Source organism: Podarcis raffonei, chromosome 13 (genome assembly GCF_027172205.1).
Source record: "Podarcis raffonei isolate rPodRaf1 chromosome 13, rPodRaf1.pri, whole genome shotgun sequence".
Taxonomy (NCBI): Eukaryota; Metazoa; Chordata; class Lepidosauria; order Squamata; family Lacertidae; genus Podarcis; species Podarcis raffonei.
This window is the reverse complement of record NC_070614.1, coordinates 21,735,634-21,750,371: the sequence shown is the minus strand read 5'-3', so window position 1 is coordinate 21,750,371 and position 14,738 is coordinate 21,735,634. Positions and strand designations below refer to the sequence as shown.

General features: G+C 45.9%; 2 protein-coding genes across 6 annotated transcripts in view; one reads left to right on the top strand and one right to left on the bottom strand.

The window, feature by feature from the left end:
• The window catches only part of CALCOCO2 (calcium binding and coiled-coil domain 2), a 33,774-nt gene extending 28,443 nt beyond the window's left edge, over positions 1-5,331 (bottom strand). For 2 of the 4 annotated variants that reach the window (XM_053360506.1, XM_053360507.1), the window contains exon 1: positions 5,064-5,331. In XM_053360506.1, the coding sequence (XP_053216481.1) occupies positions 5,064-5,331 (268 nt within the window). Of the gene's footprint in view, positions 1-347; positions 473-4,897; positions 5,013-5,063 lie in introns of those variants that run through there. The other 2 variants (XM_053360508.1, XM_053360509.1) reach the window with 2 other exon arrangements.
• On the top strand, positions 5,253-10,897 carry ATP5MC1 (ATP synthase membrane subunit c locus 1). 2 transcript variants are annotated; one of them, XM_053360525.1, is made up of 5 exons: positions 5,253-5,338; positions 6,735-6,783; positions 7,842-7,919; positions 9,591-9,766; positions 10,661-10,897. In XM_053360525.1, the coding sequence occupies exons 2-5, from the start codon at positions 6,745-6,747 to the stop codon at positions 10,773-10,775; spliced, it is 408 nt and encodes a 135-aa protein (XP_053216500.1). In that variant the 5' UTR covers positions 5,253-5,338; positions 6,735-6,744; the 3' UTR covers positions 10,776-10,897. The 2 variants fall into 2 exon arrangements, with proteins under 2 accessions (XP_053216500.1, XP_053216499.1); XM_053360524.1 differs by having other exon boundaries at positions 5,319-5,425.
• The last annotated feature ends 3,841 nt before the right edge of the window (positions 10,898-14,738 follow it).

Here is a 14,738-nt window from a genome sequence, read left to right as displayed (position 1 = left end):
TCGCGAAATGATGCATGCCTAAAAAGCATGTCACCGACATGAACAATTTGGAAAGCTCCAATCTAGAAGTAGCCTGATCAAGTGAAAGATTGCTTTCTCTGTGTACTGGCGAAGCAAAACACAAGGCAAGTGCATGACATAAGATTGCAACCGGTTGCCATCACCGCCTGACCTCCTTCCTGCACTTAGCACCCCCAGTGCGCAGCTAGCTCTCTTCCTCAATGTGCGACACACTTTATAAAATAAATCAAACTACCCCCTTCCCAGTCCCAGTCGGAAAAGGGTGCCACTCAGGAAAGAGATGACTTGTTGCTAAGAGTCGGGGTAACTCTTAACTGCCTACTCACCCTTCCAAGTGGAGAAGAAGCCAAACAGCCCCCTTCCTAGCGATGCGCGAGAATCTACGGGACAGATCAGTTGCTACTTCCTACTAAAACAGAGAAGCTGACGCTGATTAGCAAAGGGGAGAAACTTGATACTCTCAGTCATCGGACAGCCCCTAGCCTGGAAACTTACAGCTGAAGGCACCACCCTTTGCAGGGAATGCTGGGAAGTGTAGTTCTGTGAAGCAGTGGCGAGAGAGCTCTTCAACGCCTGAAGCCCTTTGCGAGCCAAGCTGCTTTCCAAGGCTTAGCCACACTTCCTCTTGCCTTGCTGCATTCCCCCCAGGGAAAACCGTGCTTTAGTATTCAATTGGAGCAAAAGGCAGTTCAGCTTATTACTGGATAGTCCTGAGAGTGTCACTGGTGAATATTGGTAGTCAGTGTGGGGCAGAAAGGAGAAGGAACCAGTTTAAAACCAGGTGCCCACCTTCACAAATGTAAGGTGCTTCTCAAATGGCATTGAGCGAGTGGCATTTGCTGGTTGTGCATCTAAACAGAATGAGGAACTTCCACTGAACAGTTGTGGGAAACTGCCTTACACCCAGTGCTCCATCTGGTTCAGTACTGTCGACACTGACTGGCAGTAGCTCTCACAAGGTTTCTCCTTGCCTTACCTAGAGATGCCGGGTGCTCTTCCAATGAATTATGACTAAGCCTGCAACTAGATAGCACATTTATCTGGAATGCAGTGCGATTTACTTCTGAATAAATGTGCACAGGATTACTCTCCTTAGGACATTTATGAAGTCGAATAGACATTTAATTAAAAATAAATCTAATTTAATTAAGTGGGATTTCCTTCCCAAGTACATACGAACAGGTTCTGGTGAAAATGCCCAAAGGCATACAGCTTTTCATTGGCTTTATAAATGTGAAGAATTCTAATGAGGTTTTTATAGGCCAGTCTTAATTACATTTACTCAAAAGTAAGTCCCACTGAGTTTAATACACAGATTAAAAAACATAAATGGAAAGAGGCATTAACTTATTGTCTCTATAGTCAATTGATGGGGTTCCATTGGCAAAGGCATTTTTATATCCTCTCCCCCCACCCTGGTGAAAGTGAGGGCAGCCCATAGAAATCAATGCAGAAACCTAAGCTTTTAATATAGCTGTGATTACATAGAAGTGATCTCCTATGAAAAGAAAGGTCCAGGAGAGGAGCTGCTGCTTTTCCTCACTCGGGACTGGTTTGGCGTGAAATATGAACAGCAAAATCCTATGAATATCTACTGAGAAGTAAATGCAACTGAATTCAGAAGTAAATGGAAGTGGAACTTACTCCCAGGTAAATGTGTACAGGTTTACAACCTACATTATTTTTAAAGTCCTAAGTTTTTAATACTGTAATAGCCATGCCTGTACAAATTTCATGGCCAATTCAGTCCATTTCCCACCATATAGCAGGTTGTGGGAGTAGAGGCTATTAACACAGTGGCAATGTAAAGCTATGTTAATAACACAGGTTGGTACTGAAGCTAAGTGATTTACAACAACCCAGCGGCACTGTCAGCCTTGTTATATCCTTATTGCAGGTTGGGGGTGGGGTGTCAGGCTGAGGCAGAATACAGTGGTACCTTGGTTTACAACCATAATCCGTTCCGGAGGTCCGTTTGTAAACCAAAACAAGTTGTAACCTAAGGCGCGCTTTCGCCAATGGGGCCTCCCCAAAAAAAATTGTTCATAATCCAAAAAAAGTTGGGTTGTAATCCAAAAAAAGTTGCAAACCAGGACACACACTTCTGGGTTTGACATGTTTGTAATCCAAAATGTATGCAAACCAAGACACATGCAAACCAATGTACCACTGTACAACAACTCTGCAAAACAGTCCCGCTTTAACACTACAGATCGAAGTACTTCAAGTCAAAAATCACCCATACAGAATACCAGTCAAGCTGCAGCAAAGGTCAGTCTCCTTAAATTGCGCACCCAGACTTGCACCCTGCCAAAATTCAGCATTCAGTTGCACAAAGAAACCTTGTGTTTCATGACCTTGTGTGCAGTCACATTACAGCTTTAAATGTCCAACTTTTTTAAAACAACAACACACAAAACCCACATTTTCTGTATTTATTCCTAAAGGCAGTTCTCATTTCTATCCTGGAGAAGAAAAAAGAAATGTTCCAGAGCTGGCCCACCCATGAGGCGTGCTGAGGCAGTTGCCTCAGGTGGGGACAGCTGGGAAGGGTAGCAAAGCCCTGCCCCCAAGCTCATGCCACCTCCTGCATTTGTTGCCCGCCTTCTCCACTCTGGCCTCCTTTTTTCTCCCCCACTGTCTTCTTCATACTGGGGCTTTCATGGGGCACCACCAGTTGCCTCAGACGACTGCCGTGGAGAGCGAAGGTGACAGGGATACCATGCTCTGTTTTGTCTCAGGTGGCAAAACATCCTGAGCCAACCCTGAAACATTCTATTGGAAGTGGAAACCAGACCTGTGTCTCAGTCTAGTAATTACAAGCCTATAGTTAAATGGGACTTACTTTCTCATAATTATGCTTATGATTACAGCCCAGTCTTACACACATCCACTTTAAAGTAAGACATGCAGAATTTAGAATTGCAGCCCCAGTGTCACCTGTGGAAACAACTTCTAAACTATGTATCTACCTTGGGCAGCCATTCTCAAGAAAGGAGTTAACGTTAACTGTTTCCAAAGAAGATAGGTTAATGTCTCCTCCTGCTGGTAGGTGAGTGGACTGACATATCTATCAATAAGATAACTATGGGCATTTAAATCTATGCCAAATAAAGTAGGAATGAGGAATTTGGCTTGACAGGGGTCTCAATATGGCCTGAGAAGGCATTCCTAGCAAACCATGCCCACCTGCCCTACACCTGATGTCATAGGTGAGGTGTGGGGCAGGTTCATCAAGTAGCTACAAAGGAATTAGGGGCTCAAAGGGACTTCCTGATTGCTCTTTTGCTGAAGCAAGGTACCGTATATCAACTGATAGGGAAAGTGGAGAGTTCAGCTTGCTCCAGGAGGTTTGTACAGAAACCGCTGCTGAAACAAAACTTTTAAAACTATATACAAGAAGGTGATGGATCTTTCTTCTGGAGAAAGTATCGGTTTGACTGCTCTTTAAAGTACGGTAACATGGCAAATCTAGTTGCCAGCCAGAGTAATATGGAGTAAGTTGGGTGTCTCCATGGTAGGGATGGAGGTGCAGGGACAAGAGGAGAGTCAGCTTAAACAGAAAACAGTATTTTCAAATGAATTTACATTTTCAAAACCTGTTCACATGCTGAACTCAGGTAGACTGAAGGGAAACAATAGGCTTAATTACATTCCTCCCAATGTGAGGGGAGAGGAACTACCTAACCAAGCCTGGCAGGGAAGCCTGCTCTGTGGTGCTAACCCCTTCATGCCTTAATTACCTAAGCACAGTGCTTTTCTTCTAGGAAAAAAAGTGCCGATACTCACCATGAAGTTGTTATAGTTAAGTGCCACCCTTTTAACCAGTGCTTTTCTTCTAGAAAATAAGGTGCTGGCACTGTGTGCCCTTGAGGAACCCCCCCCCCCAAAGCACTGCTTACATTGTTTAGGCTCCAATCCTAGCCATGGCTACTCAAAATAACTCCCATTGGATTCAATGGGGCTTATTCTAAAACAAATGGGGTTGCAGTCTAAGACTGCGATCCTATCTGGGAAGCAAATCCCGCTGGAGACTATGGGGTTTACTAGACAGCCTGGCTCAGGCATGTATCAAGTATCCCCTTGATAACTGAAGCAGTGATCCTCCTGTGAATGGGCCGCCACAGCTGCAACACCACCGATAAAGGGTCCGTTTCGACTCACACACAATTCTCTTCAATGGAGCCAGCGCTCCACATCCACCAGAGCATAGTGAGAGCTGGACCATAAAGAAGGCTGATTGCCAAATAATTTATGTTTTTGAATTATGGTGCTGGAGGAGACTGTTGAGAGTCCCATGGACTGCAAGAAGATCAAACCTCTCCATTCTGAAGGAAATCAGCCCTGAGTGCTCACTGGAAGGACAGATCCTGAAGCTGAGGCTCCAATGCTTTGGCCACCTCATGAGAAGACTCCATGGAAAAGACCCTGATGTTGGGAAAGATGGAGGGCACAAGGAGAAGGGGACGACAGAGGATGAGATGGTTGGATGGTGTTCTTGAAGCTACCAGCATGAGTTTGATCAAACTGCGGGAGGCAGTGGAGGACAGAAGTGCCTGGTGTGCTCTGGTCCATGGGGTCACAAAGAGTCGGACACGACTAAACAACAACAACAACAAAGCAGGTATAGGCAAACTCGGCCCTCCAGATATTTTGGGACTACAACTCCCATCATCCCTAGGTAATAGGACCAGTGGTCAGGGATGATGGGAAGTGTAGTCCCAAAACATCTGGAGGGCCGAGTTTGCCTATGCCTGAACTAGAGAGATCAAGCTGCGTCCACGTTGGAGAGTATCATCCCTAAGTGCGCACTCATTAGGAACTCACAACCAATTCCCAGCAACGGAACACCCAGCAAAGCAGACACGTGACGTGCCTGAATCTCTACACACGACACGGGCACGCGCAGTTTCTTCCACGTCACGAACTGAGGCGCGCCGCTCTCCGCCCCTCCCCGACACCATGTGACTCCTCGAGCGTTGCTTCGCCGCCGCGCAGTCACCTCCAGCCTGTCAAGAAAGAACAGAAGCACGTGACTCAACCCTCTCTGGTCTCCTTCCTCTGACGCGCTCGGTGGAACGCTCCCGGGAGAAGGGGGGAGGAGAAAGGGAGGGTTTTGCGGCCGGCCAATGGGGGACCCGCGACCCTTCGGAGTTGCCCAACCCGCACGCAGAGGGGCGCGAGCGCGAGGGTCCGGGAGCCAATAGCGGGCGACGGCGAGGCTCCGTCTCCCGTGAGCCACCGGGGCCCCGCCGGGCAGCGTTCCTTGCGTCGCGGCGGCCAATAGGAGCGGAGGACGCTGTGGTACATTGGCAAGGTGAGCGAGGGCGGGAGGGGCTTGGCTGGGTCCAGTCAGGAAAGCCGCGACTTTGAGGTTCGGTGCAGCCCTTCTTCGTCCCCGAAGGTGAGTCTGTGCAGGGGAAGCGGGGAGGGCGCCCGCCTGGTCCCGGGGCCTCCCGTGAGGGTGAGGCGGCTGCACGGGGAGCGGGGAGGCCCCGGTGCTCGGGTCTGTTCCCACGAGCACGCCGTTCGCGGCTGCCTTCATCCCGAAGGCCCGTTTGAATTGGGAACAGCAGTTAAAAGGCGTCCCGTCGGGATCCTTTGTCGCGAGCTTCTTAGGGGCGCCTTCTGACGGCTGACCGACGTAGGTTGCTGCAGTCACGGAAACGTAGAATTGGAAAGGGACCGCGAGGGCCATCTAGTCCGGCCCCTTGCAATAATGCAGGAATCGTTCGCGCAGCGTGGGGCTCGAAGCCACCACCCCGAGGATGGAAGAGTCTCGCTTGCCCCCTCAGCTCATTGGCCTGCTTGCTAACGGACATGCTAGACTAGATGGTGGACCAAGTCCTTATTGTGGGCTAGAAACTCCAGGGCGAGATGGCTTCTAGTGCAACCGGCCTGTTAGTTACCGGTTTTGTCTGCCTGTGAATGTTTCTCTGGAAGGGCAGGGCGAAGGCATAGATGAAGAATTAGGGGAATCCTGTGGAGCTAAACGGGGTATGTTTGTAGACGGCAGGTGTGCAAAGGGCAACTAACATGAAGAGAACTGGCCAACGTCTTCTTTAGTGCTGGAAGTTAACCACAGTGTATGTGGTGGAGGCAGTCATTGGGATGCCACCTACAAAATGGGAAAGGATTTGGGAAGCTGGTAGATTTGGAATGGGGTTGTTTTCAGGGGGACAGCTGCAGCTTTGAAATATTGGCTAACTTTCTGCAAGTCCTGTTACCTAATTGTGCTTTTTTTGTGGCTCCTAGCTAACGGGGGTATGCAGAGTTTCTCTTAAACACCCTTCTTTCAATCAATTACAAAGTCAAATGCCATTTTTGAGTGCCTAATTGCTGTAAGAAGCAATGTTGTGTTGGACAAACATAGCTTAGATTGTCATCTGTCTTTCCCCTGACAGGTTTCATGTCTGTCACCTTATCTGTGGTGTCTGGCCATAGTTGGAGGTCACTGATGCACAGTTACAAGCTATCTGGTTCTTCCTTGTTCTTTGTGAATAACTGGACTCTCCATTAATAGTGTTCCTTCAAGGCCATTCTGTCCTCCTCCTTTAAATCTGGACTTAGTTTGCAAAATCTTAATAAAAAGCTATAACTGAAACAGATAAGGAAATGTACTCCCATTTCGTCCACACACTGGGCTTTACCTCTTAGTTGTGAGAGTATTCAGTGGGTGTTTGTGTAAAATGTGACTTTCCCCCTTTATTCAGGATCATCAGAATGCAGACTCCAGTAGGTCTCCTGGCTTCGCCAGCTCTGGTAAGGAATTTTTGGCTTGCAAGTGCCTTAGTGTATCTTAGGTTACTTTAGCATGTGACACTCCTCATATTATTCATTGTTACAATGGGTAAAATCTCCAATATCTCTCTTTAAAGAGGAAAATAAGAGTGAGCTGTTTGATATGTCATTTGAACTCAGTCAACAATAGTTTCTGAAGGGTATGTTAAACCAGACTTACAAAAAAGTTAATAAAAGTTACAAGCCAATAAATCCTTAGTCTTCCTGCCCATGCATTCCTATAATAGTCCTTGGTGAGTGACCAACTCTGTTCCAGTTTAGAAAACAAAACAAAACATCTCTATCTTGGAAGTAATTCAGACTCTGTAAGGGGAACCAGCAAATGGTATTTTACCTATGAGAATGAATTTATGGCAGGTATGGGGGAACTTGTGACCCTCCAGATATTTTTGGACAACAGCTCCCATCGTCCCTGACCATTGGCCATGCTGACTAGGGCCGATGTGAGTTGATCAGAAAGACCTGTTCAGTTCATTTGATATCACTTCATGTGGACCCCCAAAGCAGCTAATGATTGTTTTTAAAAAATGGACAAAAATATTTGAGTGCACAAGTCCTGATACAAATAGTATTAGGAAGACTACTGCCCATGTCTAGAGTCTCTAGCTAGGTTTAATAGGCAGCAATGAATACTTGCCCTCTTGCACATATATGTCCTTTCCAATATGAGAGAAGCTGTGTATTCAAGCAAGATCTAGAATCTCCTGCCACAGAGAATTTACATTACATGATGAATAGGCATACCTGTCTTGAAAGAGAACTGCCTTCTGATCAGCACAGAAGTGCCTCATCACCAGTTGGGGGGAAGGCCTTAGCTCACTGGTGTAGGATAAATCTTGCAAGTATCTAATAACAAGTTAAATCCTTAAAATCTACCATTTGAAGGATCAAGTGGGATAGCTAGGAAATATATTTGGCTATGATGCTGAAGATCCACTGTCAGTCAGAACAGATTGCATTGGTCTCTGAATAGAGCAGTTCTTTATATCCTGATATGAATTTAATGTTTTTCTTTCCAGTTCCGCTGCTGTTCTCGAGCTCTAACCAGGCCAGCTTCCCTGTCTATATTGAGCAGGCCAGAGACTCAGACTCTGCAGGTAAGAATAAACAGCATGACTCCTCATTGCTATCTTCAGGTTTTGTTTGCACCTTGATTTTCTTTACAAAAAGGAGCAAAAAAATGGTTAACAGCATCATACAGTGATACCAAACTACAGCCAAACAATAAAACTCTATGCTAAATAGAAACTGTTTTCTATTAATTATAATGCTATACAGTTTTTTCTCATGATGTGGGAACAATATTGACTTTTTTGCTTTCAAACTCAAGGGTTAGCACTAGCTGCCTCTTACATTACATTGACAGCTTAGCTTCCACCAGAATATCTAGAAAAGGAACCGATGCTGCCGTACGTAATTAAACCAGTTTCACCCCTCTGAAAAAGTGTAGTAGTGCTGGTGTAAGAAGTCTCTTCCCTTGTGACCTAGAAAAGGTGTGGGGAAACTGTGGCTCTCCAAAAGTTGCTAAACTTCAACTGCCATCATCTTTTGCCATTGGCCTTGATGCAAGTTGGAGTTCAGCAACAACTGGAGCATCAAAGGTTCCCTGCACTTGGCCTAGTGTGAGCAATACTGGAATAAATCCTGCAGAAGCTCTGCAGGATAATATAAGAAAGGACATTTTTTTCTTGCAGAAGCTACTGTCTTGTTGATTCTTTTAGAGTCCATGTTAATATTTTAAAAATTCAAAAGCAAGCAGTACTTCAAAACCATTATGTCCTTCATTTTAAAAAAAAAGCATGCTGTTACACAGGGTTGAAAAACTTATGTTTCAACTGGTCACCCTCCTTGCTCATTTTAAAACACCTTTTGGATAGGAAATTGCATAAATTTAAGCCTTCATGAACCTTTCATTGCAATTCTAATGTTTACATTGAGTAGTTTCCCCCAGAATTCCCTTTTACTCCTGCTGGATTGGGGAATATTAAGAATTGGTATTCTTTGTGTGCGTGATAGGCATATCTCTGTTTGTACATCAAACAGATTTTCAGAATCTGCATAGTTGTGGTTCAGTGGTTGCTACAAGGGAGGTCATTTCACACACACCCTTAAGGTTTCAGTAGGGTGACTGAACAACAGTTATGTCTGCTAGAGACCTGCATTTCTGTTCCAGCCCATGACCTGGCAGAGACACCTAAGTGGCATTATTTGCTGTTCTCTCTCCCCCACTGCATTATTTGCTGTTCTCTCTCCACACTCCCCCACTGCCAATGCTTAGAAAACTAGTAGTCTGTGTCCAAGGCCTCTTCCCTTCTTTCTTCTCTACCCCGTCTTGGGTATGTCCTTCCCATGCCCTGGAGGTGGGCAGAAGGCAGCCTGGGATCTGTTTGGCAAGGATTCCGGACTCTCTTAACAATATCAGCAACTGTAAAAAGCCCCACCCACATTAGCTTACTGGGAAAAGATTTATTTTCTGAAAGAAATTGCAAGCTTGATTCTCTTACGGATCACAAATCCATAGGTTGAGCCAGCCCTGTTCTTCTTTCTTAGTGATCCACCCAGCTGAGCTGCTATTTTCCACCTGCCCCAGGTGGAGGCCCTAATTGGCTTCAAGGTTCTAATAAAGAAACAAAGTAGGTCCTGCCAGCCTGATGTCTACCTACCCATTGTTTGGCCACAACTGGATTAAACGCTGTTGGGAAGAGAAAATGATTTGGAGGCTTAAAGAGACTGATATAAATCATGCTAATTACTTGCTTCCTCCACAGCCTTTTGGAGTTTTGAATCGTCAGCTAGCTCATCGGGAATTCCAAACCAGTGCTGTCTCCCGTGATATTGATACTGCTGCTAAATTCATCGGTGCTGGTGCTGCTACTGTGGGAGTAGCTGGTTCAGGAGCTGGGATTGGGACAGTGTTTGGCAGTTTAATCATTGGTTATGCCAGGTAAGTTAGCTTGGGGAAAGCATTTCTGCTTTGTTTTAGCAGGCAGTTTAGATTTTTTTGTGCAGACTTTTACCACAAATGCATTCCTCTTGAGAGAAAGTTTTTTAAAGCAGCTGACAGTGATTGGAAACTCCAGCTAGGAAAAGCTGCAATAGAAGAGAATTGGTGGAATCTGCATGGAATTTTCTTGTCAAGTGTCTTGTTGATGAGAAAAATACCTTTTTCAAACCAATAGTGTCAAAGCTGTCACTGTTAAAAAGATCATAACCAAAGTTACCTTCAATGTAAGAATCAGCTTGTATTGTACACACAAGTGCTCATACCAGCTGGGTTATTGTCTTTCCATTCTTAATGTAATATTTTTTGTGCTAAAGAAGCAATTATTGTCTATGTATGGATTGAAGAATATTTTCTCTCTCTAAATGTTCCTGCTTGGTGAAGTGTGTCCGTGGTTCGAAAGTATGTGAGCGCATAAATGTTTGCATTCAGACAAAGTATCTTCACAGATTTTGGAACATAGTATGATTTATTAGAATGTACCCATGTATTTCAAAATTTAAATTAAGGGATGCTTCCCCCCAGTCTTCTGTCTTGCCTCTCTTTCAACTCTCTATGAACCACAAATTACTAATGACAAGGCTTGAAATATGTGGTTCTTTGTAAAGCAGATTTCCATGGTTGTATACCTTTAATCTAAGAACAATCAAAACACCTTTTAAGTGAGATGTGGTGGATATATCTATGACTGGTAGCTAACAAAGCTTTCCCTGTGTTCACTCTGAGGTTCTACAAATACATTTCCAGGAGTGGGCTTGGGAGGCCTATTGCAGCTTTTTATTTTGGAAAAGCCAATGGGATTTTACCTTACAGATTTCTCTTCTGTTCTACCTACAGGAACCCATCCCTCAAGCAGCAGCTGTTTTCTTACGCTATCCTGGGTTTTGCCCTCTCAGAGGCCATGGGGCTCTTCTGTTTGATGGTGGCATTCCTCATTTTGTTTGCCATGTGAAAGCCTTGGAGCTACGCTGCAGCTGCTGTCTGTCTGTGTCCTCTCCAGTTTGAGCCTGCCTCCCTTGCCAGGGTGTTAACAGATTTAAACAAACTTTCTCTAAATAAATAAGATTCAAGTTTTTTGTTTTGTGCTTTTCATCCTAAAAGCTTGCTCGTAATTCTTAAATATACACATATTGAGAAGGGGAAGAAAAAATTATAATGTGCCAAATCAATCTGGAACTGAGTCCTTTTGTAATATACAATAAAATATAGTTGGCTAAAAAGTCAGTGCCACTATTAGCCCCCAGACACTAAGAAATATTGTAGGAAGAGAACAGTTCTACAACCTGCTTGAAGGATACAATTGGAATGTCACCAGGCCCACAATTCCATAAAGAGTTTGCCTAAGGAACAGGAAGGATGGTCTATACTGAAGTTGCATGCAGGGGAGAGACATACCTTATTTTCAAATAATCTTTCTCTATACTACTGAAGCAAGTTTACTGCCCTCAGCAACTGGAAACAGTATGAAAGCCCAGGACCTTTAAATACATGGTTACAAAAATTAAACAAGCTTATCTGCAGTCTGAGAGCAGTAAGTTCCAATCCCTCAAAGTTGGCATGCCAAAGAGTATCTCATATTTGAAGACTTTTTAGATTTACAGTCGTACCTTGGTTTTTGAACAGCTTAGTTCTCAAATGTTTTGGCTGGCTCCTGAATGCCGCAAACCTGGGAGTATTCCGGTTTAAGATTTTTTTGGAATCCGAACGTCCAGCACAGATTCCAATCGGCTGCAGGAGCCCCAAAATTCTGTGTTTTGTGACAGAACCTGGAGGGTTACAGAAAAAGGGAGCCTTTTTATCCCTGTTCAAAACCTCCCCATATAAAGGCAGTGAGGGCAGTCTGAACCTTAGGACACCTAACCCTGTATTTCCTTTCGAGGAGTCCTGGCAAGTACCAAATGTGCAGGTTATGTGTATATATATATCTCCTATGGCCTGATTCCGTATAAGCCCATTTCCTGTTCCTCGTTCAGTCTGTTTGAAATTAATTTTTAAAGTTATTCTCAAGGTCATAGGTTGGAGCCCTTACCTTGGGCAAAAAAACACACACCCTCCTGCATTACCCTCGTGGTCCCTTCCAACTCTACAATTCTATGATTTCTTAAGTAAAGCTACAACGAACATACTTTATTTAGTGCGAGGGGTTCCGTTTGAACTTTGCTAACTCTTAAAGGGCAGAACTTCGGTGACCTTCAGAGCTTTCCTGGTAAGATTTCCCTTAAATAGTGCAGAGATTTTACTCACAACAGAACGTCACACTAAAAAGGGGTCCTTTTTTCCTTCAGGGGTTTTAACCCCAGGCACCCCGCCACTAAACACACCCACGGCCACACCCGGTGCTTCCCCAAGTGCCTGACTACACGGGCGCCGCTGCTTCTTTTGATACCGACGTTTCCGGGAACGCTCTATGGTGGAGCAAGGATACGCTCTAGGGAATGGAGGACGTGTAGTCTCTATGGTGAATGGCGGTTGAGAGAAAGAGTTATACGTAAGAGGGACGTGAAGAGGTTGTGGGAGGTGCTGGTGTGGGGGGTGGGAACCCGAGGGGGGAAAAGGCAGGGAGCGAGGGGCGGAGCTGTACCTCGATCACAGGGAATTTCCCAGGAGGGCCTAGTTGGTTGCTGCTGCGCATGCGCGAGAGTCTGAGCTTCGATCCTTCAACTCGCGCGAGGAAAAAAAAGTCACGTGGAAACTCGGCTTTCGAGTACAAATGCGTATAAGGCTGAATGAGCGGCGCGTTTGAGGCGGGTGGGCCGTGAAATAACGTTTATCAAGCCAAATGAGGCGCTCTGTCCCTGAAAGGGAACACTCTTCCGCCAAGTTCCGGTGCGACGTGATGGCGTGACGTCAGGAAGAGGCGCTTCTGTGGGCAGGGCTTAGAGCTTTGTTGTGCCCCACCCCTCGAAAGCAGATTTTCCAATGTTTCTCCTAGATCCAAGAATTTGGGAGGCCCACATGAATTAATGCAAAAGGGCCGATAAAGTGGGCGGCGTTGAGCCTTTGCCTCCTGCTTTTCCCACAGTGCTTTGGATTAACCATGCCCAGTCCATCCAAAGTCTCTGCAAAATAAGCTATGCTGCAAGGATGGGACCTTAGAGACCAACTAAGTTTGTTATTTGGGGACGTGGGTGGCGCTGTGGGTTAAACCACAGAGCCTAGGACTTGCCGATCAGAAGGTTGGCTGTTCGAATCCCCGCGATGGGGTGAGCTCCTGTTGCTCGGTCCCTGCTCCTGCCAACCTAGCAGTTCGAAAGCATGTCAAACTGCAAGTAGATAAATAGGTACCGCTCTGGCGGGAAGGTAAATGGCGCTTCCGTGCGCTGCTCTGGTTCACCAGAAGTGGCTTAGCCATGCTGGCCACATGACCTGGAAGCTGTATGCCGGCTCCCTCGGCCAATAGAGCGAAATGAGCACCGCAACCCCAGAGTTGTCCACGACTGGACCTAATGGTCAAGGGTCCCTTTACCTTTTGCTACAGTGCTTTGGATTAACCATGCCCGGTCCATCCATAGTCTGTGCAAAATAAGCTATACTACAAGGATAAGCTATACTAGGGACGTGGGTGGCGCTGTGGGTAAAACCTCAGTGCCTAGGACTTGCCGATCGTATGGTCAGCAGTTCGAATCCCCACGGCGCGGTGAGCTCCCGTCGTCCGGTCCCAGCTCCTGCCCACCTAGCAGTTCGAAAGCACCCTTAAGTGCAAGTAGATAAATAGGTACCGCTTTATAGCGGGAAGGTAAACGGCGTTTCCGTGCGCTGTGCTGCGCTATCGCTGGCTCGCCAGAGCAGCTTCGTTACGCTGGCCACGTGACCCGGAAGTGTCTTCGGACAGCGCTGGCTCCCGGCTTCTTAAGTGAGATGAGCACGCAACCCCAGAGTCGGTCACGACTGGCCCGTACAGGCAGGGGTACCTTTACCTCTACCTTACAAGGATGGGACATTAGAGACCAACTAAGTTTGTTATTGGTATGAGCTTTCGAAAGCTCATACCAATAACAAACTTAGTTGGTCTCTAAGGTGCTACTGGAAGGAATCTTTTTATTTTGTTTCGAGTACGGCAGACCAACACGGCTACCTACCTGTTACAAGGATGGGATTTATTCCCCTGGAAAGGACCTTACGCTTTTGACAGCGTAATCTTATGAACGGATGTACTGAGTTCAACGGGGCTTACCCGCAAGTAAATGTAGGTAGAACTACAGCCTAAAAGCCTTGTGCCCGGCTGAAATTGAACAGATGGCAATTCAGTGACGAAAAGATTTGCCTGCTGAATTTCTGCCCAGTACCTCAGTGGTAAAGGATTGTATAACATACGAGCTAAGATCCCTTGTGTTGCACTTCTCTATTTATCACAATTTCCAGCCCCCTTCCCCCAATTAAAGACTGACAGTTGTCAGTGATAAGACAGTCTCTGCTTACAATCTAAAAGGCACAAAGCGAAGACACTGATGGGGGAAAGCAAAGTCAAGCACTATCTCTTAGTTACATTGCGAGAGAGCAGCTGTAATGGAAAGATTTCGGGGGGGGGGAGCATGGTCTGTCAGCAATACAGATGGGGGGAAATCCCATTTCTCATCCTCTCCTGCAGCCTCATGGAATGGCTGCTGTAGTAATCAACAGCCGAGAGAGGAGCTTGATGGAGATTTGAAAACATCCCACCCTTTAACAGCGTGTGTTGGACAAGGGCAGGGCTCTGGTGCGTCTGAAAAGTTGTGTGACAGACTGAAATCCAGCGACAACAGCCCCCACCATGGAGGCTGTACCTGTTGAATTGCTGCCTGCCATGCAGCTCTTTTGAAGCCCTGGAGATTTCTGAAATCTGTAACCGCCCTGAGATCTGCGGATATAGGGGCGACATACAAACCAATCTTTGTTATGGTCCAGAGACCCAACAAATCGTTAAAAAGCAATGTAC

What these genes read in the sequence shown, in the direction of transcription:
- ATP5MC1 (XM_053360525.1), top strand. Translation starts at nt 6,745, where the DNA reads ATGCAGACTCCAGTAGGTCTCCTGGCTTCGCCAGCTCTG. An exon ending in CAGAGACTCAGACTCTGCAG is followed by an intron (nt 7,920 to 9,590) that starts GTAAGAATAAAC and finishes CTTCCTCCACAG; the next exon opens with CCTTTTGGAGTTTTGAATCG. An exon ending in TTAATCATTGGTTATGCCAG is followed by an intron (nt 9,767 to 10,660) that starts GTAAGTTAGCTT and finishes TTCTACCTACAG; the next exon opens with GAACCCATCCCTCAAGCAGC.